General features: G+C 43.4%; 1 protein-coding gene across 8 annotated transcripts in view; it reads right to left on the bottom strand.

Moving 5' to 3' along the window:
- Window positions 1–26,721, bottom strand: part of Rere (arginine-glutamic acid dipeptide repeats) — a 329,883-nt gene that overhangs the window by 125,567 nt on the left and 177,595 nt on the right. For 7 of the 8 annotated variants that reach the window (XM_035439391.1, XM_035439389.1, XM_035439396.1 and 4 more), the window contains 2 exons: window positions 24,794–24,890; window positions 15,530–15,634 (listed from right to left, as the gene is read on the bottom strand). In XM_035439391.1, the coding sequence (XP_035295282.1) occupies window positions 15,530–15,634; window positions 24,794–24,890 (202 nt within the window). Of the gene's footprint in view, window positions 1–2,807; window positions 3,014–15,529; window positions 15,635–24,793; window positions 24,891–26,721 lie in introns of those variants that run through there. The other variant, XM_035439397.1, reaches the window with a different exon arrangement.

Below are 26,721 nucleotides of genomic sequence, written 5' to 3' on the forward strand. Positions count from 1 at the left end.
TAGTGTCAAAGCATCATAGTGCACACAAAATGTAAACGGTAAGTTTTCTTTCACAATTATTTTAAACAATACCCAAGCACCTGTGGCACGTGGGTCAGAAACTTTATGATACAGGAGGTTATCAACTATGTGTGCCTCTTCAGAAGACTCACCAGTGCACGCTTTTAAAGCCATCCTTTAACTAGTTCCTGCCATTTCCCATCCCACCAGATAGCTGTCACAAGGTCAGAAAAATTGTGTCTTTGGTAGGAGGAACATGGTTCAGTAAGGACAAAAAGCAAAATGGAAAGGGAAAAGCGAATTCAGAAGGAAGAAGGAGCAGGAATCCATGCCACTAGAGAATCAACAGCACGGGAGACACTAAGCCTGAGGCAGGTCAGAGCTGCCTCATCCAGGGAACCCACCAGGGAGATGAGGTAAGAAGCGGTGTGTGTGTGTGCGTGCGTGCGTGCGTGCGTGCGTGCGTGCGTGCGTGTGTGCGTGCGTGCGTGCGTGCGTGCGTGTGTGTGTGTGTGCGTGCGCACGAGGCAGGAAATGGCAATGTGTCCAGGCTGCCCACCAGGGACAGGCTGCCCACTTTACTGCTGGCACACTTGACTTCCAGTCAGGATTCTACTGCACTAGATCAAGAGGTAACAGCTGGGTGAAAGATTTGAGAACAGTCTGTTCCCCGGAAAGCACAACCTTCTATATCTCCCCATATTTCCTGATGCTCCCAAGTGTAACAAGTGGGAAATGAGCCAAAAGGAAACTGGCTAGTGTTGTCTACTAATAACCCTGCACAGAGGCCCTCACCAACCAGGAGTGACCGCAATGCTGTCCTCCACCTCCACCATCACCAGACAGACAGGCCCCAAAGCCCTGGACTAGCAGTTCAGAGGCATCTTTCCAAAATATTTTCTCAAGACAGGAGAATAAAGGACGGACGGATGGACACACACACGCACGCACGCACGCACGCACGCACGCACGCACGCACGCACGCACGCACGCACGAGCACACACAGGAAACAGTGCTGCTAACTTATTGCAAGTGAAGCACAGAAAAAGAAAATCAACTCTGAAACCCAGAGGCCATGCACAAACCACTGCCAATCTCCATCAGTAAAGCAGGTGGCTGTACCAAAGCACCACAAAAGCAGGTCTACACCAAGACTAGCCAGACAAACAGGAGACCCTGACCCAAGATTTTTTAACTAAAGAAGAGAGGAAGGAAAGACCTTTCAACAGAAAAATCAGCATTCCCCCAAATACTCAAACATAAGGTCTTGTTCCAGAAGCAACATTATACACTGTGGGAAACATGGGTGCTATCCCCAAACTTCCAAACACAATGTTCAAATATACATTGTCATAACAGGAAGTGGCCCTCACAAGAATGGGAACCAAACACAGAAATATCAACAAAGACACCCATCCTACATCACTCCTCTATACAGCACCACTTTGGTTCCAATTCTAAAATTAACCCTGAAAGAATACAACAAACTATGTACTTGAGGAATATATAAATGTCAGCACTGCTTAAACCCTGCCCCAGTCAGGTGTCTTCTGAGCAGAGCTGATCTCAGGGCTCCCCACCACGTTTCCAGCTGAGCGCTCACACAGTCCTCCTTGGTGCCAGCACGCAGCGAGCTCCTCCCTCCCCCAAGGATGCACCCTGTCTACCACAGGCACTTTCTGCAGCCTCACAACTGTACAGAGCTTGACTGCTGTTTCTAAATTGCTCCCAGTTTAGAGGAAATGAGAGGCAACTATACAACCACAAACTTCTCCAACTCCCTGTTTGAGAAAGAATTCCATTGTGCAAAATCTGCGTATCCTGATTGGCTCCCAGTAAGCCACAGTGGCAGCCACCTGCCAGGGCTCTCTGCAAACAGTTGGTACAAAAAAGCACAACTTCACCTGGGTACAAAGGGCTACTTAGTGATCAGACATCAAGTGGACATCAAGCCACAGGTACCAATGTGGCCTTGTCTGCCTTCTCTCACACCAAACCTTTTCCACTCTCCTTCCACCAAACTCAAGTCATGCAAAATACACATACACCACAAAGCTCAATCAAACATACAATAAGTTAAAATATATGAATCTCAATTTTAACACAGATGTCAACGTGTTTTGTTTCACAAAGCTGGAAAGAAAATTTCCATAAACTCCAAAAAGAGGGCTTTGCTCCCTCAGAAGAAACAGAAAAACCCGACCAATGTGACACAACAGCTCCCCGTTTAAGCCCACTTTAAGATGCCACAGTTGGAGTCGTCATCTACAGCCGTTCCCTCATGTGTCACCTCACAAGAATTATAATTTGCTCTAGCAAACAGGCTCTCAATCAAAACAAGATCCACCCACCTTCAAAGCAACCAATAGCTGCCCACCTACCACCCTTCCTAAAACAGCCAAACAGATCTGCTCTGTGGCCCGGCAATCCCTACAAGGCACATGGGCAATGAGGAGCCTGCAGGTTTGCTCTGCAGTTTTTGAAGACAGACAAGCTCTACAAAATGCACTGGTCAAACTCAGGCTCAAATCACATCAAAGAGAATAGGAGGTGAGGGAAGGGGAGGAGGACACAGAGACTCACACAGCTTCACACTCTACATTTGCTTAATTCGTCTCTGGGTAGACCCCACGCACAGCTCGGATTTTATGCTTGGCAATGCCACCTCTGCATGGCCAGCTGGCTGAATCAATGGCTCTGAAACACGCACCATGAATGGCGAGATGATTCATAAGCATCTTTAGAAGGAGCTCGAGCTCCAGAAGCAAAGCCACTATCTCCGAGAGGCCAGGGGAAGATCGCCTACCTGCAGGGGCTGAATGGTTCATCCATGACTACCAGAGGCTCGGCTGAAGCTAGCTGGATTCCTGCACCTCTACTTACTGCTAAAACTCTGCCCTTTTCTACTCTGAGTACTCAAAATGGAGGCACATGCAGGCTGAGAGACCTCACAGAGCTCTCACTGAGCTTGTGCTATGACCTAAGCCTTCACGCAGAACGCAGAAACTTCCCTCATACTGACAGGACTGAGCATGTGCTGTGACCCTCCCTCATCCACACAGTCTCTGCACAACGCAATCAATCTCAACCCTGCTGTTTCCGTAAATAAAGCCCAGCCAACAGACTCCCAAGCTTCTCCCTGCACAACTAAGCTAGTGTGCAGGGAAGTGGGGCCTTAGAAAGGGGATTCCAGACAGCCAACACCAGGGAACTCAAGCCAAGCCAAGGAGACAACAGCAAGTTTCTTTAGTCTTCTCTATTTTTAAGTAAATTAGGTTTCAAGTAACCAGTTTTTCATGAAAGAACAAAAATGACAAAGCAGATATGAACGACTGCACCTGAGATTAAACAGAGAAACACAGCAGCACATGTAAGATTAGCAGCAGTCTGACCAGAGCAACTAAAACCCTTCTGACAAAAAGACCAAACAAGTAAGCTAGCCACATAGCTACGACCACGGTGGAGACACATAAGAGAATCTCATGCTTAATGCAAAGCTCCAAGTGATAAATTACAATCTTTCCTAAGGCAATTAATATGAGCTCCAGGGTCTTGAAGAATGTAATTCTAACAATAAAACAGGTAGAAGGTTCAAATCAAAGACTTTGGGGACAGGTAATGGGGAAGGGGTGTAACTCAGCAGGAGCGCACTCAGCCAGCATGAACCATAACGGAGGGGTGACACCTATGCCCACATGCACAGTGCATTCTTTCGCCTCCCCATATCTCAAGACCACCCTCTGTAAACAACTCAGCACCCGGAAAGAAGCTCACTCCAAATTCTCTAAGCCAAACCCTCACAGCACTATCCATGAAACTAAATCTACTAAAATCTGAAAGATTTCTAAAGCCACGCAGTCAGGGCTACCTTCCAAAAGCAATACTGAGCCCCAAAGAACTCACACTGTCCACAGACCAGCCAAAGGAGTTTCTGACGAAACCCTGCAAAACAAATCTGTCTTCTCTTCCAGTGCTCATCTCCCAAAAAAAGGCAAAAGAGCTGTGTTGAGTCGTGTGAGACACAGCTGACAGGCGGGCTGTTCCCACCTGAGAACCAAAGGTGATTTTTACATCACTTAGCCAGAATTTAAAAAGAAAAGGAAGATCACAAAATCCCATAAAACATGAAAGACAAGAATGGGGGAAAGGGCAGGGCCACTTGCTTGTGTGCAGAAGATCACTTAGTACCCAGCAGTCCCCTAAGCAGTCCCAGGTGCAGGGCCCTCTGTCTGTTCTGGGAGGTAGCACATTCATCTGCACAAAACATAATGTAAACATACCAGCAATGCCAAGGGCTGAGGATGGGACTCAGCTGATACAAGCGCTTGCCTAACATGTACAAAGCACTGCTTTGAGCCTCAGTACCACTTAAGTCAGGTATGGCGCTGGTGATCACAGCGTTCCGGTGGAGGCAGGAGACACAAAGCTCTAAAAGTTCTTTAGCTCAGAGAGAGACAGGAGGAGGGAGAACAAGAATGCACGACTCAACCAGATATATTTGAAAAGGTCCCCTTGTCCCAGCACATGAGATCAGGGCTGCACACCGGAAGAACATCTCCAGAACTGCTGCAGTTGACAGTGCAGAGATCTGCTAAAATGGGAGAGCCCCAGAACCAGACAGGAAAGGTTCCCTTGAACAAATAACATGGAATAATAACTCAATAGAGACACCTGAATGCTGAAAAACACTACAGGTACTATTACATAAAACAATACTCAAGTCTAGAATATCCTATTTTCAAAATTATTGTTTGGTCTCAATAGATGCCCTGGAAGACACCAATGGCCTGAATCTTGGAGCGAGCCTGGCCTGTTCCTCTTCCTCACTCTTAGTAAGTGATTAGGAGACCCTTCCCACCTGTGTCTGTTCTCCCAACGTTGGCGATGGCAGGATTGACCTGCAAAGCATGGACCAGACATTTTGTCGTTGGCTACTGGGAAGGAAGAAAAGACAGCTTGTGCAAGCTCCCCTAAGGGAGAAGAGCTGCAGCTCTACCTAACTCCTATTTCATCCAGGTTCTAGACGTGGCTACCAGTCCACTGTTCATTTTGAAAAACCAAACAACAGTTGGAACAGGGGTTCTCAGAGAGCTTGGTCCCAGTGTTAGCCTAGAAGTGCTTCCTGCCACACTTGCTTACACTAGTATCTAACTAGAAGTGCTTCCTGCCACACTTGCTTACACTAGTATCTAACTAGAAGTGTTTCCTGCCACAGTTACTTACACTAGTATCTAACTGGAAGTGTTTCCTGCCACAGTTGCTTACACTAGTATCTAAGTGGAAGTGCTTCCTGCCACACTTGCTTACACTAGTATCTAACATTTGCTGGCCTCGTCATTTGCTGCTGCTTTTACTGACTGTAGTTGGTGGTGAATGGCTTCTTTGGATATTTGTAATTTCTATGAGTAAACTCAACATTCACAGTTTATCTGTGGCCATCCTGCACAATCTTGCCCCAAGGGTATAGCCTTCCAAACACTTCTTACATAGTTTTCTGTCATGGGGCAGTACCAGCATGAGTCTACTTTTTATATTATCTCTTCCTTGAGTCCCCACTGTTATAATCAAACCTGGACTTTGTCCTATTGAAGGCCTTTTAGCACAAGGAAAACTGCTTCAAACATGATAGCAACCAAGAAAATGCATAAGCATGCAGAGTTAGTGGCCCGCCCCCAAGATATACAGAGATCTCTCATGAGATTAAAGAATGTGTAGGGAAAACAAAGGAATGTAGCACCCAGTCAATGAAAATACATAACCACTCTAATAATTATCAAGAAGTTACAAAACTTTCAAAATCTTACACAAGTCACCTACAGGGTTAACTATGGACACATTCACATGAGAAACACAGAACAGATTCCAGGAAATGAATACCTCACCGACAGACACAAAGATAAAGTGGACATAGGAGACTAGAACCCAGGTATGCCAGACCCAGAAGGAGACAGTCCTTCCCCAGGGATGGTCTCAGCTCAGAAGATGGAACACCTGACTAGATGGTTCTGAGGTACCAGGTGAAACAGTAAGGACAGTGAAAGAGACACAGAACCAAGGGTAAGACCAGCCTATTGCAGCACAACCAAAGACTCTGGTATTTTCACTGACTGTACAGCAGGTCTAACTGGTTCTGTTTACCAAGATCTCTGAGCTGAGATTTCTTTTCTTTTTAGGGGGTGGGGATTTTGAGACAGGGTTTCTTTGTGTAACCTTGGCTGTCCTGGAACTCACTCTGTAGACCTGAACTAAAAAAAATCCACCTGCCTCTGCCTCCCAAGTGCTGGAATTGAAAGCATATGTCACCAACTCCTGGATGAACTTTATTTATTTTGGGTTTTGTTTTGTTTGAGACAGGGTTTCTCTGTGTAACAATTCTGGCTGTCCTGGAACTCAGAGATCTGCCTGTCTCTGCCTCCCAAGCCCTGGGATTAAAGGAGTGTGTCCAAAATTTATTTTTTAAGTAGTTAGTAGAGTTGGGTGGTGGTGGTGGTGTACGCCTTTAAGATCCCAGCACTGAGGAAAAAGATGCAGGTGGATCTCTTTGAGTTCGATGCCAGCCTGGTCTATAGAGGGAGTTCTAGGACAGCCTCCAAAGCTACAGAGAAATCCTGTCTCAAAAAAAAAAAAAAAAAAAAGCAACTAGTAGAGTTTGAATTAGACTCTTCATATAAAAGGAAGGCACAATGATACTAACTGGCAGAGAACGCTCACCCACAGAAGTAAACTTGGGGTGAATCTTGTTCACATCAGACCAGTGAGTGTTCCCTGAGAGTATGGGTGTCAGAAACAGACTCCGGAATCAGAGATGCACACTGAGGGTTCAAAGTTAGGTCAGGCCAGCTTGAAGTTCTCATATGTCACTCATCCTTCTTACTTTGTGTCCCTAAATGACGAGGGAAATGGATGGAGTCGGGGTCAGAGGTTTTCAGGGCTAGGAACTGCTAATTATAATGAACACGTGATTAAAGTATGTAACACCCCAGGAGTCCCTGAGCCATAACTACATTTGTCTTTTACAATAAAATGGGCAAATTTACAAAAAGTACACTAAATTAAAAATGTTGCCTAAGATCAGTGCAAGTCAAGTGTGGTCACAAAATTAATTCTGGTGTCGTTGTACATAAATTGTTAGGTTTTCAGATCTTTTATATTTTAGAGGTGAAAAGATCAAAGAGCAGTGGTGGCACAGGCCTTTAATCCCAGCACTCGGGAGGCGGAAGCAGGTGAAGGAGGGGAGCCTGGTCTACAGAGTTCCAGGACAGCCAGAACTGCTACAGAGAAACCCTGTCTTGAAAAACCAAAAAGGGCACCTGAAGAGATGGCTCAGTGGTTAAGGGCACATGTGGTTTTTCCAGATGCCCTGGGTTCAACTCCCAGCACCTACATAGAAGCTCACAACTATCTGTAACTCCAAGATCTGACACCCTCACCCAAGCAGTCATGCAGGCAAAACACCAATGCACATAAAACGAAAATAACATAAATTAAAAAAAAAAAAAAAGTATGTTCTTTCCAAAGCCCTTGAGTCTTTGGTTGAGTTGCAATAGGCTGGTCTTAGCCATGGCTCTGTCTCTTTTCACTGACCTTACTTGAGCCACCTCGTACCTCATATCTCCATTTAACCAGCATCTCAATCTCTGAGCTGAGACCATCCCTGGAAGGACTGTCTCCTTCTGGGTCTGGAGGCCTGGGTAGTCTCATGCCACCCCATGTTCTTTTATTTGTTGTTTGTTTGTTTGTTTAGCTTAGAATATTGTTACAAAACCATCAACAATAAATGGATCTAGGGATTCCAAAGTAATTCCACAGCATTTACCAAGAGCTCTCCTTTCTCTATACTGTGAAGACAAGAAAGAGAAGAGTACAGACCATCCAGCTCCCAATCATACACTTGCCCATGAGGCCAAATGGCTCTCAGCAAAGTGAGGCTGCTGACATTTTTACGACATCTAGGCAAATAAGCATGGAAAACACCAAGCAAGTGATGACTAATTTGAATCAATAGTGGGAAACAATACAAACCATGTTTAACTGCCTGCTCTGAGATGGAATGGGTCTTCCTCGGGATTCCGTTTTAGCTGCTCACATAGGGTCAAACCAATACCCAGAGTGTATAAGGGGCTGTGACAGCCATTCATGTTTCAGTCACAGAATCCACACCCTTAGCACCAGTGGCCTCACAGGACTGTTAAGCACAGAACAAACAGATCCCTCCTTTCTATCTTCATCGACTTGATTTACCTTAATGCCTCAGGATCTCAAGAGGCAGCACCATAGCCCCTGGCAGCCATTGTTATGCCCAAGTCACAGTCAACAGAGTGGAGGGAAACTTCCCCTAATAGATCGCACAGACTCATCTTTACAAAAGAAAGAAAACAGAGTACACAGTCTAGGCAGGTGGGGGAACACGATCCTTCCAAGTTCTCTTAAACCTAACACACATTTGTGATCAGTTAAACATCCGTGGGAACTACACACTCAGCTCTAGACTTCAGATCTGAAGTGATGCTGCTGCTGCTGCTGCTGCTGCTGCTGCTGCTGCTGCTGCTGCTGCTGCTGCTGCTGCTGCAGATGAAACCAGCAGGCCAAGGCAGTGAGCCACGCTCATTCTGCTACAGCAGACTCCTCCAAAGGCTGCCCACTCTCAGCATGGAAGTTCAGATCTGTTAATTTTTCTGAAACTTTACTTATAAACACACACCTACGTATTTCTTCACCTCAACTTGCTTAACACCCCTCAAGCACCTGAAATGACAGTGGGTCAAACACAGATGTGAAGAAACAGACTGGAAAGTTCCAAAAGCACAGGGACTCAGGGCCAGGGCTGTGGTGTGCTGCTCATCATGCCCACACCACTTTGTTAAGTGCAGTGTCTTCCCACACCTTCTAAAACAAACTGGGATGAATGGGTATCTAGGCATGCATGCCTAGTAAGCACAATGTCCTGGGCTCAGTGCCCAGAACTGGGCAGTGAAGACATTTGCAACATATAATAAAAATGATGCAACTTGTGTGAGTCTCTGACAGACGTAAGTTACACATTAAGTACTCAGCAAAGACAGATGTAAAATTTCAATGAATAAAAACCACCAGTGGTTAAGAGTGTGAACTACTCTTGCTGAAGAGGTAGATGAGATTCCAGCACCCATATCCAGGGGATCCAAGGCCTCTACTGGCATTAGCATTCACATGCAAATGCTCACAGAGACCCACGAACGTACACATAATTAATGAAAATCTTTAAATCTATTTTAGTCAAGTTTTAATACCTACATGGTTAAATAGAGTATCACAAAACAACATGCAACTAACTTATCAAACACAGAAACCGAAGTGTAAGCACTTCTACACTGTGCTGAGGCAACAAAGAATCAATAGGGGCAAGAGGGGCAGCTCATTGCTTGAGAGTGCGCTGCCCTTGCCTCTAGAGGACCAAGTTCAGTTCCCAGCACCCACACTGGCTGGCTCACAACCTCCTGTAACTCTAGCTCCAGGGGACGCAATACCCTCTTCTGGACTCCATGGGTCCCCACACACGTGTGTAACTACATACACAGTCACACATATATATACCCTTAGAAGCTTTAATAAATCAAAGGATATAATAATGCATATATAGAATCAAGATTCCCAAATATAGAGGCTGTTGAGCAAGGTAGCATACAACCCTGCAGTCTCAGGAGGCTGTCTGGGCTACAGCGAATTTAGGAGCAGCCTGCGCAATTAAGTGAGATTCGACCTCCAAATTAAAAGTAAAAAGAGGGCTGGGGATGTAGCTCACTGGTAGGAGGCTTGCACACATGCACAAGATCTAGTGGTCAATCCCCAGAACTGGGAGGAGGGGGTAATGCTTTGAAGTGTTACCATTAGAATATATTTTTAATCACCAGTACACTGTATACATTTGAAGGAAAAAGCTCAAATTTCAGTCTCTTCAAGAAAGGAGACACTTAAGATGTGTGACCATTATCTTGCTGTCAGGCCACCTGCTGTGCTGGCTCAACTATGGAAAGAAAATAGACACTAATGTGCATGCCCACAGTGCAGCCTCAGACAACCAGTTACATATAACCTGTCCCATTTCCCAAGCCAGGCCAGCCTGAAAACAACACTCAAATATTTACACATGGTTTCTCAGCATCCTTCAGAAGAAAATATTCATTAAATAACATTCATTTTGTACTATATCTCTCAAAAAATAGTTCCTATTGTTTCTTTTTTAAAAAAAGATTTTATTTTTTTTTATTATGTATACAACAATCTGCTTCCGTGTATATCTGCACACCAGAAGATGGCACCAGATCTCATAATGAATGGTTGTGAGCCACCATGTGGTTGCTGGGAATTGAACTCAGGACCTCTGGTAGAGCAGTCGGCGCTCTTATCCTCTGAGCCATCTCTCCAGTCCCCTATTCTTTCCTTTCTAATCTTTGTATTTTGCTGATGTATCTGAGATGTCTAAAACATACACGACTCAATCACCTGCAAATACTGGTTTGTGGTTTTAAAATCCTTGACAAGCCAGGGATGGTGGTGCATGCCTTTAACCCCAGCACAGAGGGAGGTGATTTCGTTGAGTTTGAGGCAAGCCTGGTGTACAGAGTTCCAGGATAGCCAGTGCTACACAGAGAAACCCCATCTCAAAGAACAAACTCCCTGACAGACTGTGTCATTATATGACTGATGACTCGTGTGAATGTGAGCACACACTCTTACACACAAATACAAAGAAATTCTTTGTTCAATTACTTTGACATAGCTGATTCTACTTGAGTATGATTAAATTTCTTTCTTCTTCTTCTTTTTTGAGACAGAGTTTCTCTTATGAAGCCCTGGCTGTCCTGGAACTTGCTCTGTAGACCAGGCTGGCCTTGAACTCACATAGATCCACCTGCCTCTGCCTCCCGAGTGCTGGGATTAACGCCTGGCATGATTAATTTTGTTAGCACACATTGGCTTTCACGGGCCTGTCACTGAAGGCTGCTCATGTCCACTCTCTCCACCTCCTCTGTTCTCCTCCCTTGCAGTCCCTTTCTGCTTGTCCTATGAATGAGGTTCACATTAGGGAAAACGAGATCCACGGAGGAGACAGAACACACAGTCCACGGCCCTTCACCCACAGATCCCATGGAGGAGAGAGAACACACAGTCCACGGCCCTTCACCCACAGGGCTGCCCCCCACATTCGTGCCCTGTATATATCTGGAAAGATTTAGATTCTGCATGTGAGAAAATGGGTGGCATTTGCCTTTCTTTTGTCCCCATTACCCTGCTGTTTCCCAGGACCACCTCGACCTTCCTATCTCTGGCTCTCCTCTTCCTTAGAGTGCATGAAAGAAAACACAGGACACTGTCTCCATAGTAACTCCTTGCAAGATGGAGAGTCAGCAGAGGGTTTCTCCCACTCTGGAGACTGCTGTTTCCTTTGTTTGCGGAAGGGGTTTACTTCACCATTTGTCACCTCTGGCTATTATTTACTAGGCTAGTAGTCTCTTGTCAGTTTCAGGTCTTAGAGAGAAGATTTTTATCACTTTTGCATGAGGTGAAAGACAAGTTAGTTCCAGCCCTCTCCGTGTTGGATATGTAGACTTGGCAGCACCTTTCATTTGAAGAAGCGCTCTCTTCTCCAGTGCCTATGCTCGAGCATCTTTGTTGAAAACCTGGTGGCTGTAGCTGGCCTCTGTGCCAGTGATATGCTGTCGCTGTTCCTATGGCTCTGTGGTGTACTTCAAGCCAGGAATTACAAAACCTCCCCCAAATTGCTCTGTCTACTTAGGGTTGCTTTAGCTACTCAGAATACTTTGTCCTTGCATGCAAGTTTTAAGATTACCTTTAGCTCTATAAAGAATGTTAATGGAAGGTAATAATAATGACACTATTTCCAGACTGCTTTTAGGAATACAGCTATTTTCACAGTATTAATTTTGCAATCTCATAAGCATGGGAGATCTTTTCTGTCTTCTTTAGTGCAGTTTCTTTTTAATTGTAATATTTTTCATATTTATTTTTATTTGTGTGTTTCTGTGTACATTTGAGTGTCCATGAAGACCAGAAGAGGATGTCAGATTCCCGGGATCTAGAGTTACAGGTATTATAAGCCACCTAATGTAGGTACTAGGAACTGAACCCAGGTCCTCTGAAGAGCTTTATGTGCTCTTAAAGAGACATTCATTGACCCGGTGCTGGTGCTACATGCATTTAATCCCAGCACTGGGCCAGCCTGGACTATAGAGTTCCAGACAGCTAAGGCTACACAGACAAACCCTGTCTCAAAAAAACAAAAGAAACAAACAAAAAGAGCCATTCATTCCACCCTATCGCAGTGTTTTTAAATTTTCCATTGTGAAAGTATTATTTTTTTTATTAGGTTTATTCCTGGCATGCAGGGGCAGGGAGTATATTGGTTTCTTTGTTACTGTTGCACTAGGGACTGAACTCACGGTGTGAATGTGCTAGTTTAGTACCCAGCCTCCCCAGGGATGTGTGTGTCTATGTGTATGTGTGTGTGTGTCTGTGTGTGTATGTCTGTGTATGTGTATGTCTGTGTATGTGTATGTGTGTGCATGTGTGTGTGTGTGTGTGAGTGTATGTCTGTGTGTTTTGAGACAGGATTTGTAACAGGTCTGGCTGTCCTGGAACTCATTCTGTAGAGTGGGCCGGCCTCTGCCTCCTGAGTGCTGGGATTAGGCTGTGCGCACCATCGTCCCTGTCTGGGACATCCATCACTGGTGTGAGAAAACACTGGTGATCTGTTTTTACTGTGTTTTGTCTGCACATTAACACATGTGCCTGTGCACCGCATGCTAGCTTAACATCCATGCAGGAGGAGGAGGAGGGTGTCAGGTCTCCTGAACTTCAGTAACACGGTCATGAACCGCCATGCGGTGCTGGGAACCAAACCTGGGACCTTCAAGAGCAGCTGGTGCTTTTAACAGTGGAGGCAGCCCTGGTTAAACTGTTTTTATCTTCACTTTAGTTAGCCCTACAAGCGATCTGTTTTTACTACCTTTATGAGTGTCTGTTTCTTTAGCAAACTGAAATCTGAGCCTTTCATTTTCAAACACAGGCCATGTTCTAAGAATGCATTTGACAATGGCACTTCAAGTCATTGCTCCTCTCCACCCTCTTGGGATTGGGCATAGGGCCTTATGCACATTATGCAACTTTCTATCACTGAGTGACATTCCAACCTGTCTTTTTACTTTTAATTTGGAGGGAAGGTCTTATCAAGTTGCCAAGGGTGGTTCTAAATTCACTCTTTAGCACAAGCAAATGCTAACCTGGTGATCCTCTTGCCTCAGCCTCCCAAGTAGCTGGGATTACTAACCTCAGCCACCAGACCTGGCAGCCTCTTATATTATGAAATGTTTGTTTTATATAAGTGCATTATCATGCCTTTTATTGCCCAAGAAAAGTATGTGAGAACTCAAACTAGCATTCCTGTGTTAGGCAAACAAAATGCTATTTTAGTGAGAATATACCTTATTCAAAGTATTACCTAGTAATTCTCAGGACTTGTTACCTAGTGTAATACCCCAATTTTTGTCTCTATCGTATTAATCCAAGCTGTTCCTTCTTTTAGTTGGTTTTCCTAGGGCTTGTCAATGTATCTTTTCAAAGGACCAGCTCTTTGACTTATTGTACTGTCTTTTTTTTAAAGATTTTATTTATTTATTTATTATGTATACAATATTCTACTTCCATGTATATTTACACACCAGATCTCATAACAGATGGTTGTGAGCCACCATGTGGTTGCTAGGAATTTAACTCAGGACCTCTGGAAGTGTAGTCGGTGATCTTAACCTCTGAGCCATCTCTCCAGCCCCTATTGTATTCTTCTTAAGGCTCCAATTCATAAGTTTCTTTCCTGATCCTAATTATTTCTGTCTGCTGGTTTTTGGTTGGTTAGGCTTGTTCTTGTTTTTCTATGACCTTGAAGTGCATCATTAAACCCAATGTTATTTCCAATACCTATGTTTTTTAAAGCAAGAACAGTTTATTGAGTACATTTTGCAAGAGGGCAGTGACTAGCATGATGAATGTAACATGGAGCTGGCTCTTGATGCCTGCACAGCTATACATATCTTCATAGAACTGCCTTCATAGCATCCCAGAGGTTCAGATAACTAGTGTTTTCATTTTCATCGGCTTCTAAGAATTTTTTATATTTCAGTTCTAATTTCCTCAATGACCCACTGTTCATTCTTAAGTATGTATAGTGTGTGTGTGTGTGTGTGTGTGTGTGTGTGTGTGCTTTTTCATTCACATGTATACACAAAGACACCAACTCAGATGTTATCTACTTTGTTTCTTTTGAAGGGTCTGTGTAGTCCTGGCTGTCTTGGAACTCACTCTGTAGACCACACTGGCCTCAGATTCACCGAGATCCGCCTGCCTCTGCCTCCTAAGTGCTGGGATTAAAGGCGTATGCCATCACTGCCTGGCTCATCTTGCTTTCTTATACAGACTAATTAAACCTGCCCTGGGAATGGCACCACCTACAGTAAGCTAGAGCCTCCAGAATCAATGAACAATCAAGTCAACCCCACTAGACATGCTTACAAGACAACCTGACCAGTTAATTACTCAAAGAGGCTCTCCTTCCAGATGCCTCTAGGCTCTGTCAAGCTGATGGTAAAGCTAACCAAGACTAGGACTAGGGCTGTCTTCCACTCTCAGGCCTTACACCATTGCTGGTGAAGTGCATTTCTCGTAGGCACGCTGCTTTTCATGTATGTTGGACAATATATGTGCACTATGTGGAGACACAGTGCTGTGACTGGTTTATTATCGAGTTGAATGGCCAGTAGGGAGGCAGGAGATGATACAGGAGGGACTTCCAGGCGTGAGGGGGGGATGGGATGTGGTGGGGTGGGGGGATGGGGTCATTCAAGAGATACCAGGAGACACAGAAGTAGGACATGTGATATGTAACAGAACACTGATTAAGTTAGTTGTAAGAGCTAGTTAGGAACAAGCCTAAGCTATAGGTCGAGATTTCATAATTAATAAGAAGTCTCTGTGTCATTATTTGAGAGCTGGCTGGTAGAACAGAAAAAGACTCATCACACATGTAAATAATTATCCTGTTACTCATGTATACCTAACCAAGGTGGCTGCAACAGGCTGCTGTCCACTTCCTAGTACTAGTCTCACCAGACCTTTTAGCGAGTGTTCCTGGGATCTCATTACCTGATACAAAATGAACAAAAACTAATAAGCTTTCCAAACTGACCTGTCTTCTTCCAACACATTATGGAAGGTCTGACAAAGGGGGCATCAAAGCACAGCCCGACAACATGCTCTGTCCTTAACCCTCCACTCTGCATCCTCACTGCCCTACCCTCTGTCTAATACAAGAAAAACAACGAGCTGTATCTCAAATGCCAAAGGCACGAACTACGAGGTTCACACAGGATCTTGGTATCTTACTAACTTAAGTATAGATGTGTAAACGAATGAGTACATACACATGTAAGTGAGAAAAGACAAAACATTCTGAATGGAGATAAATGATTGACTTACCTTGTCTCAGGGTTGTAGCCTAATATGTAGAAAAATGAGTCCACTCGGGCTTTAAACTCTCGAGCAGCAAATATGTCAGAAAAATGGGAGATGTTACACTTCCCTCTGGGGAAAAACCAAAGACAAAAGGTATGTTTAAATTAGTTGATTTGCAAACCAAAAATGCAGTTGGAAAGGGTGAGGGTGAGGGTGAGGGAAGCACATGCCTAAAGCCAGAATGTATGAAAAATACAGTTTCCATGCTTGACTGGCAATGGTTTTTGTTTAATGAATGCCTCAGTATTCAACCTTGTATCATAACTGCCTTTACTTCACACTTTGAGATAAAGTAGAAACAATTAAAGCACAAACACAAACTGGGAAGTGAGCTGTGGTGGCTAGACAACCATGGCAGGTGAGTGATGATCTAACAGTGGCCATCTAACAGTGACCATCTAACAGTGATCATCTAACAGTGACCATCTAACAGTGGTCAACTAACAGTGACCATCTAACAGTGACCATCTAACAGTGGCCATCTAACAGTGGCCATCTAACAGTGACCATCTAACAGTGACCATCTAACAGTGGCCATCTAACAGTGATCATCTAACAGTGACCATCTAACAGTGACCATCTAACAGTGATCATCTAACAGTGACCATCTAACAGTAACCATCTAACAGTGATCATCTAACAGTGATCATCTAACAGTGACCATCTAACAGTGACCATCTAACAGTGGCCACTAACAGTGATCATCTAACAGTGACCATCTAACAGTGAACATCTAACAGTGACCATCTAACAGAGACCATCTAACAGTGACCAACTAACAGTGACCATCTAACAGTGACCATCTAACAGTGATCATCTAACAGTGATCATCTAACAGTGACCATCTAACAGTGATCATCTAACAGTGACCATCTAACAGTGATCATCTAACAGTGAACTGTATGCAAGCCTAGGCTGCCAAGTGACACTGTCTCAACAAAACCCCTAGAATACTAACAACAAAAGATGGTCTTGAGGGAGAGCTCTGATTGGATGAATTTATGCAAAGTAGAAACAAGGAGAAAAATTTGAAATAATCAGGGAAATACATGAAAAAAATTCATTTTAAACTTTTTCTGAAGCAAAATGAGTCTTTTCTTCTGACTACACTGACAGACAGAGACCATAACTATAGGCCTACTGATGACACCCAGCATCTCTTTGGATACACAGTTTCTGGTCACTAAATCTCCTTGCTTAACATGGAAGAGAAAAACTTTCCTGAAAATTAAACTTGAGAAATCTAGATTTCCACAAAAATGGGCTCCAGTATATGAATAATTCCCAACTTCCAGGCAGTGTCATGTGACTACAGGTTGGAAATCACTTCCACATAAAGTACCACAGAAGGGAACAGCACCATCTCTAGGTGTGACCCTCAGGCAAGGTCTATCATCCTATATAGCCAAAATCTATGAGATACTGCAGAACCAGCTGAAAACCACTTCCAGCCACCAGAGCCCCAAGGCAATGCTAGAAACACCCTGGCACACAATAGGCCCAACTTCCCACCTCTCTCTCTCTCTCTCTCTCTCTCTCTCTCTCTCTCTCTCTCTCTCTCTCGGAGAGTTTGGACAAAATTGTGATGGCTCAAAAGCAAGGTATTATCTCAGTGTGTGGTGGGGTAGATGAGAAGGGGCTGAGTGTTAAAAGAGAATTTCCGGGGCTGGAGAGATCGCTCAGAGGTTAAGAGCACTGGTTGCTCTTCCAGAGGTCCTGAGTTCAATTCCCAGCAACCACATGGTGGCTCACCACATCTGTAATGAGATCTGGTGCCCTCTTCTGGTGTGCAGATATACATGGAAGCAGAATGTTGTATGCAAAATAAATAAATAAAATCTAAAAAAAAAAAAAAGAAAAAAAGAAAACTGCCATCATTTCCATCTGTTTTCAGAGATTTCTACGGTCCTGTCGCCCCAATTTCCAAAGCAGATCTTCACTGTTAACAGAATGCAAGTAAGGGCAGGAAACTTCCACATGCAATCACCCACCACTGAAGGAGGCAACCTAGAGAAGTCTCACCGCAGCTGTGGTGGTGGCACACACCTGTGACCCCAGCGCTAGGGAGGCTGAGCTAGACGGTTGCAAGCATAGCAAGTACATAGAAAAACCATCCTCAAAACCCAGGAGGGCGGGATCAGTAACCCTTCAGTGGGGTGTCCGGAGTGTTCCCGCTGATACACTCTGGGCTACACAATGCAGGAAGGCCACATGCTTCAGGATAAACAGTGAGGACAGAGCCTTCCATATCACAAGGGAGGGAATATGAATAAAAACCACGACATACAAACTGACTCCTTTAAATTATCAATAATGAGGAAAGTCTTCCCATTCCTGAAGATTACGTAAAACAAAAGGAAACTCTTGAGTGGAAGCACAGAATTCACATCAGCATGTCTGTGGAGAGCTGCTGTGAGCCATACTAGGTAACATAGTCAATGAAGGACCTTGAGAGAGATGCCTTTCTATCCCAGGCTACCAGGTTAAAGTAGAGAAATTTTATGGAATTACTTTCTCAGTTTCACTGCCTTCCTATGAGCTCTGTGGACATTCATAGATTTGCATCCTGATTTATGGTTTGTATTTAAGTAGATGTCTGTGTAGTTTTCATGGTGGTTTTTCTAGGTGTGACAACGTACACACAGAAATTACCATAGTGCTGGGTCCCAACAAACACTCCCAACTCTAGGCAGTGCAGAAGTCCTACTTGACCACAGAGCCCTTAAACAAAATTGACCTAAATACTTCACTATCCAACCAGGACAAAAGTCAGTACATCCTTTAGACTTGTTTTTTTGTTTATTCATTCTTTCATAAGGTAAAAATTCATTCATTAAACATTCTTAAATTTGTTTTACTGATGTGTTTAGTGAAACTAATTTCCCTTTGAGCATTTCTTAAATGCATGCCAAGAATATATGGCATTTTTATTTTCATTTCTACAATCTTCTTTTCTTTTAGCTTGTACTGTTCCTTACATCAGAAGTTGTTTTAATAGGCAGTATTAAATTTCTAAGTGTAGAGGGCTTGTATTCTTTTGTTTTTCATGGTAAGCTACTAATTTACAGATAGACATTTTTGTCTTGAAACAATATACAAGCAACTTTTAAGAATGTGACAAAGTCCATAAGAAAGAATTTTCACGCTGGGCGTTGGTGGTACATGCCTTGAATCCCAGCACCCAGGAGTCAGAGGAAAGTGGCTCTCTGTGTCTGGATAGGCTTCCAAGCAATACAGAGAAACCCTGTCTTGAGAAATGAAGGGAGAAGGAAGAAGGAAGAAGGAAGAAGGGGGGGGGAGAATTACCCAGAGTGCAAAGTTCAACAGTTTTACAATCAAGTGCTTAAGAATGAAAAAACTGAGGAAAGCTGGCTTTTGGAGCACACAGGTCACTATAAACCATGTAGAAAACATACGGTGTTCTCAGACAGAAAGTCAGCATGGCCTTTTCCCATCAGCTGGTAAACACATTCAACACAACCAAGGAGCAAATACCAGGATCTTTTCACAGAAGGAAACAAGTTAACAGCAAGGTGCATGTGGAAAAGCAAATGATTTTAAAGGGGAGAACTAGTGCAGACATAGGAGCACGTACTGAAACTTAGAATACAGAGCCCTTCATTTGCCAGCAGGGCAATAAGGTGCTAAATAATGTGTGGACAGACACAGCAAGGTGTGCTGTCCAGCAATGCACCACTCTGTGTCGACAAAGCAGTAAGGATGTTCTAAGTCAGCCCCAAAGGTGTAGCTGAAGCTGCAAGACAAAGAGCTCTGCAACACATGAAATTCCTTAGGGGATTCTCTATCAGGAAATTAATCCACTTAACCCATAAATGTAAAGACAGTTGCTCAGGCTGGAGAGATGGCTCAGAGTTTAAGAGCACTCGCTGATCTTCCAGAGGTCCTGAGTTCAATTCCCAGCAACCACATGGTGGCTCACAACCACCTCTAATGAGACATGGTGCCATCTTCTGGCCTGCAGGCAGAACTGCATACAAAATAAATGAATAAATGAATAAATAAATAAATAAATAAATAAATAAATAAATAAACCTAAAAAAAAAAAAAAAGACAGTTGCTCATGGCAAAGTGATGAGGTAAGTTTATGCAGGTGAACATAACGAAAACCAGAAACTCTGAATAATTAGTTAAGAATTCTTGGTCCTGAACTTTAGAAAATTTACCTTTCTAAAATATGAATTCTAAGGCAAGATGGTACCATATAGACTGAACTGCATTAGTATATTTCTTTCTTGTGACTACTAGATATAGGAGGGAGACTGTGAGCAAGCTGGAAAATAGTCCTCAAGTCAAGGCCATTACTTTTCTTTCTTCCTTTCCTTTCCCCTTCCTTCCTTCCTTCCTTCCTTTCTTCCCACCTTCCCTCCTTCCTTCCTTCCTTCCTGCCTTCCTTCCGTGTTTTGTATACAGGATCTCTATGTATGTGTGTAGCCCTGGCTGTCCTTGAACTCACTATGTTAACCAGGATGGCCTGGAACACACAGAGATCCACTTGCCTCTGCCTCCTGAATGCTAGGATTAAAGGTGTGTGTCACCACTGCCTGGCTCCATCAAGGACTTCCCGTACTGCCTTCCAGTCAGGGTACTTTGACAACACACATTCCCAGTCACAGGGCAATACTCCACACATCACCATCATCTTAAAGGGGGAAAGCAACCAGGCCAGCAAACTGCAAGAGATGGATGAGACGGATGAGACGGATGGATGGATGGATGGATGGATGGATGGGTGGGTGGATGAATGGATGGTGGGTGGGGTGGGTGGGTGGATGGATGGCCACAGGACCTCACCCTTTCACTTCCTACACCACAGTCATGTGAACACCCAATCAATCCACCAACACCAAATATCGTCAGTGTTACCATAAGAAACTGTATTGTAAGCGTTTCTTTCTTGAACACTAATTTTATAGACCTTGTTGAGATTCAGTAACTGGAAAAGAACATTAGTGAGGTCACCTGTGAGTGCTTTCCACATGCCTGCTGTAATGCATGTTAAATGTTCAGGTCATGAAGCCAATGCTAGGTCACATGACCCTAGACAAGTGTCAAAAGGATGATACAAAAATCAACAAGTTTGATTCTGGTCACAAGGTTACGAAACAGCAGCCAAGTCATCCTGTTTCAATCTGGCACTTTTCACTAGTATGTCACAATGCCAACGAAAATGCAAACGTGAGCAGAGATTACTCAAGATGCTGGCTTGTGTGACGGCGGTGATGCCGAAGAGTCAGGAAGTGAGAGAGCAGGCACTCACATGAAATCTGTCAGAGACATAAAAGATGAGGCTCAAAACTGTCCCCAACATAGTAACACTGGCCTCAATACACAGTTCTCAACACAGTCCAGACTGAGAATAAATTCCTTTGGGGAAGGAAAACCAAAGGCTGCAGAGGAATTCTGTTTTCCTTTTGATTTATGGTGACTAAAGGACAAAGCTCTCCTATCTCTTTTATAACCCAACTCTAGCACCAGCTTGAAAGAGAAATATAGACATCAGCTTCATCCCAAGTGAATTGGACGTCAGAGCCTGGTCAATGGCTGCACACGGCATGAATCTGTGTAACTGAGTCCTTTGATCTTGGAAAGAATGGTGCTAAGAGCCAACGCTATGAGTCTTTTTCTTTTTCCTCTTTTTGTCCTTCTTTTTTTTTTCATTATAGTCATTTGATCCCCTTTCATGTGGCCATGAACTGCTTTATTTGTGTCTCCTTCAAAATTGAATTTATCTATAGTAGTGCTGGTTTACATGTGTGAGAACAGAAAGCATTCTTTCTGTGGGTGAGCTATAAAAAGAGAAACTGGCAGAAACAGTTGAATCTCAATCATCCATTACCTCTCATTCACCAAAATGTTTAAGCTAAAAGTACCCTAATTTTGGAGAAGAAAAAAAATAATGAACCGAGGTGACTAAGACTCTGCCACTCCATCCAGTTTGATGGATGGCATCCCAAAACATTTTGTGGTGAGCATACCATTACTGAGAATGGGGTAAGAGCCATATACTGAGCATCAGACTACGGCAAATCTTCAACAAGATTTATTACCAAGTGGATCATGTAGTGACAAAATGAGTGTGTACCATCCAGTCACCAGGTCACAAAGGGATGCTTCATTTAAGCCTAATAAAACAAAACCGGGATCTGGAGAGATGGCTCAGTGATGAAGGGCGCTGGCTGCTCTTCCAGAGCACTCTGGTTAACTCTCAGCACCCGTATGGTAGATCATATGTAACTCCAGTTCTAGGGGATGGCACCCTCAGGCAAGGACAACACCAATGCATGCTAAACAAATAAATAAAATCTTTTTTACAAAGGAAAAAGGGAGGGACGGAGCGGGGGAGGGAGGGAGGTTAAAACCGAAACTGGAAAAGTTTCCTTAATGAGAGGTGAAGACTACACTTATTTGTATTTGTACTTGTGGTTATCCAATACCAAATGATCATTCCTGAAATATCCATACAAATAACATTATCCAGACTGGGCAGTCTGTACTTACGTATTTAAGAATATACACAGTACATATCTGTATATAACAACAAACTAATGAAAAACAGCGGCCATGAATTTGAAAAAGAACCAGGAAAATATGCCATATGGGAGGCTTGGAGGAGAGAAAGGGAAGTGAGATGGTGTAATTATATTAATCTCAAAAAATAAACAACTTTTTTTTTTGGGGGGGGGTGTTGAGACAGGGTTTCTCTGTGTAGCTTTATAGACCAGGCTGGCCTCGAACTCACAGAGATCTGCCTGTCTCTGCCTCCCAGGCACTGGGATTAAAGGAGTGCGCCAATACCACCCAGCAAAACAAATCATTATTAAAAAATAGAGATGAAGGTTTTGTACCAGACCTATTAGTTTTCGGACAACTTTTAAGATATTATAAGATTAAAAACCTAACAGTCAGGAAGGATTCTAGTCAGACACCCTGGAAAAAAAAAACTGCGTATACTGCCACTAGAAAAGCCAACATTCAGGGGCTATGACAGTGGCTCGTGGCTTCTCATGCCCAGACTATCTGGGAATCCAAATCTATGTCCAGCTGGTGTTAAGGGAGATAAACTGTTCTTCTAAAAAACTAAAAATTAGGTGAGAATTATGTATCAAATCTGAATAGCATTAAGAAAACCCTCAATATATTCATTTTAAGCCATTATGTCAAAACACGTTAGACAACCAGTTACACCTGGACTCATTTCCTTAACTAGAACCTGAAGTCCTTTAAAATCATGACCTCAATCAGTGAGGAGATGGAAAGAACAGAAGGCAAATCAGGTCAAATGCTAAATTAGTCAGCTGTCCTCCATTAACCATTTGTTTACCAACCCAGTCAGCGTCCATTAACTTGCTTTCAGCAGCATGCAGGCTTAATTTAATCCTGGAAAGCCACCTTCAAACGATAGATGAGGCTTATGGGAATCTGAGGCTTATAAACCACCAGACAGTCTCAAAATGTAGCCAAAGTTCCAGAGAAAGTCAAAGTTAACACACGCACTCCTTCCCTGTGGGAGGGTTCGGCATACTATTGACCAACAAGTCACATGGTTTCATTGCAAGGTTTTATATAGTACAAGAGAACAATTTTAAATTTTTAAATGATTGAAGAACAGTGGACAAAATATTTAACAAGTGAAATATAAATAAAACCCTACTTTCCATTTTTTAAAAAAGCTTAACCACAGCGAACACATTTATTTATGTGGTTGTTCCACAGTGGCTAAGATGAATGAATAGCTGAGACAAAGGCCATTATGACATGTATCTGAGACCCAATATTTGCAAAAACCAGTCCTATATAAACGCCCCTGCCCTTCTGCATAAAGTAACCGGCTCTGTCTTTGCAGCTTTACGAGAGACCCCAGGCACTGTCCCTGAACATGTGGCAGGTGAGCATGATGTGAGAAAGGGTTACATCTCACTGTAAGTAGTTAGATAAAGCAACAAATCTCAATGGCTTTTACTTTACCCGTGTTCTTTAACAGAGATGAAGGGTTTTGTTGTTATGTGGCACACCTTATTATTTATGATTTACAGAGAGTAAAGAGCTATGATGTTAGCTACCATACTTCCTACATCACGTAAGAGGCTCCAAATCAGCCAGGCATGTAGACACTGTGAGTACAAGGTTGATGGGGGAAGTACTTCTGTGTATGTTTATCTTATTGATTGTTGAATAAAATACTGTTTGGCCAATGAGACAGCAAGTTAGATGGGACTAGAAGTCAAAGAGGATTCTGGGAAATGTAGTAGAGAAGTGATGATCCAGGCAGGAAGTGACATAGCAAGGAGACTCATATTTAAGCGAAGGAGAAACAGGAAGGGCCCCTTTTTCCTGTTCGCCTCCTCCAGCCGCAGGATGTGATCCACCGGCAAGGAGGGATGCCAATAAGGCATCTGATAAGATAAGTCTTATAAAATATATAGATTTATGATAATTGAGACTGAGCTAACAGATGAGAATCCTAGTCATTGGCCAAGCAGCATTGTACCCAATACAAGTTTCTGTGTATTCATTTGGGCCTAACTCAGGCGGGCGGCTGGCGAAAAGCTTACATGTGGCGGTGGGGCTCAGCGGCTTTTGGCAGAAAGATTTATCTTAACACAAGGTGGCCGATCCTGCTCTGGAGAGAGCACAAAGTACAGAATAGAAGGCTGCTCTCATTTTACAGCAAAATTACATGACATCCCAACTGGATATGGTGTCCATTCTGTTTCAGACTATACCTCCAACATATTCCCCTATACTTCAGCATGCTTTTTAGTAAAAATATTCAGATATAAGAAGAACTAATAAAAATTTCTATAAACTCTTAGGCTTCTTATAATTAAAACATGCTAGCACATTTGTTTTATCTTTCTTTTTTTTTTTTTCTTCATCTTTCTAGCAGTAGGGCTTGATCTTTACAAAGTTCACTGCAGATCTTCAGACTATTTCACCCTAAAAACTTCCATGAATAATACTGGGATATTAATTCTCCATAAGACACACTGATATAGAGTGTGTGTCAACATATCAGAAGGAAAGTACAGGGAGAGGCACAGTGGGCTAGCACAGATCCCAGCAGCCTCTGGGATCTCAGTAACCCCAACAGTGCAGCGTTAGCTGGGCAAGACCATGAGTTGTCTGACTGAATACAATTACCACCAAGCAGAGCAGGGCAGAGTCAGCTCCCACCCTCCAGACTCTGCCCCATTCCTGCATTCTCACCTCAGGGCAGCCGCATGGTACGTGTCAACATAATCAGAAATGAAGAGCTCCCGGTTCTTGATGACTGGATCTGTGATGACAAGCTCTCTTCCAGAGTCTACAAACAAAAGAAAAGAAATCAGTTAACCAAATAAGAAGATATTAAAAGTTTCCTAAAACAAGTAGGAAATTTTTCCAAAACTTTTTTCTGAAGCTTACCTCCTACTAAAGACAAACAACAACCCTACTTATTGTCAGAGCACTGCCAATAAGGAGAGGAATATGGCCAGGACTGGCAGAAGAACACAGTGCACAGTTCTGACAACAGAGGCTGTCAGCAGACCTTTGCCAGGCCCTTCTGTGTCCTGCAGGCCTGTAACAAGCACAATTTAAAGAGAGAGGAGCACACTGCCACATCCCAGCAACTTGTTAACTCTTTGAGAAGACAGAACTTCTTGATTGTATTTGTTTAATTGTGTTTGTGTACATGTGTATGTGCTTGTATTTGGACAATGTATGTAGTGGCCAGGACAACTTCTGAGAGTCAGCTCTTCTTTTCCACCATGTTGGTCTGGGGACTGAACATAATTGTCAGGCTAGGCAGCAAGCAACTTCACCGGCTGAGCAATTTTGTTGGCCTTAGGATATATGACTGACTATATAATATGAGAACCTGTCCATTTTATGTTTTCTATGTGTCTGTTTCTGAGTGACAGGGTCTCAGCACAGGACGGCTCTGACATTGCTGCGTAACTGAGGCTGCCCTTGAACTCGTAACCCTTCCTCTCCCTCCCAAGCTTTGGGACTACAGTATCCATCACCACATCTGGCACCTATCTATTTCCTTACTGCATGGAATGAAGCCACACACTGGCTAGACTGAAAAGAATTAAGATTTTTTAAAAAATAAGAAATCATAATTTACTTGATACTTATCTTTTCAAAGACACTTTTAAAGTCTATGAAAAGCTCACTGTGGCTGGGACCTATCAGAAGCAGTGAGTGGGTAACACGATAGAGTGTCCTTGGCTCCAGCGCAACCCCACAGCTTCTCTAAACTCAACCTCTTCACACAGAATGCCAGGGAAACCACCTCACACAGCCTGGCATAACTCAAGGCTGACTTCTAGGAAACATGTGGCACACAGCACATGTACACACAACTCATATGACACCAAAGGCAAGGGTGTAAATCAGCTGCCAGACACCGACACCCTCTGTCCTGAAAGCAGCTCCTAACCCACCTCCCAAAGTGTGACTCAGAAAGCTTTTTCTGAAAATGGGCTCTCTTCTGCCTGTGCCATGGGGAAGCACAGCATGCAAGCTCCTGGAAGTGCAAGGAACACAAGCTTAAAGGACTGTGGTTACTGCTAGTCACAAAACTAAATATAGGAGCTTAAAGAACTACATTCCTGCTATTTAAAAAAAAAATGTGCATTAGCACATACTCAGAAGGGTTTTCCTGATTTTTTATTTTTATTTTTTAATGTTTTCTTTTTTAAAGGTTTATTTACTTATTATGTACACAGTGTTCTGCCTGCGTGTATGCCTCCAGGCCAGAAGAGGGCACCATATCTCATTACAGATGGTTGTGAGCCACAATGTGGGTATACTGGGAATTGAACTCAGGACCTCTAGAAGAACAGTCAGTGCTCTTAACCTCTGAGCCATCTCTCCAGCCCCCTTTTTTATGTTTTCTTAATGATTTTAAAACCAGCCAGGTGGTGGCGGTGGCTCATGCCTTTAATCCCAGCACTCGGGAGGCAGAGGCAGGTGGATCTCTGTCTTGAAAAACAATAAAAAAAAAGGTTTTAAACCATGCATATGCATGTATGTCAGAGGGAAATAAGGCAGGTCCTACTGTGGGCACACATTCTCATCACCACCTATTGCAACAGATGTGCACTGAGCAAATGGCACAGGCACTGGATCCGCTAGAACCAGCTGTG

The sequence above is a fragment of the Cricetulus griseus genome, chromosome 2 (genome assembly GCF_003668045.3).
Source record: "Cricetulus griseus strain 17A/GY chromosome 2, alternate assembly CriGri-PICRH-1.0, whole genome shotgun sequence".
Lineage (NCBI taxonomy): Eukaryota > Metazoa > Chordata > Mammalia > Rodentia > Cricetidae > Cricetulus > Cricetulus griseus.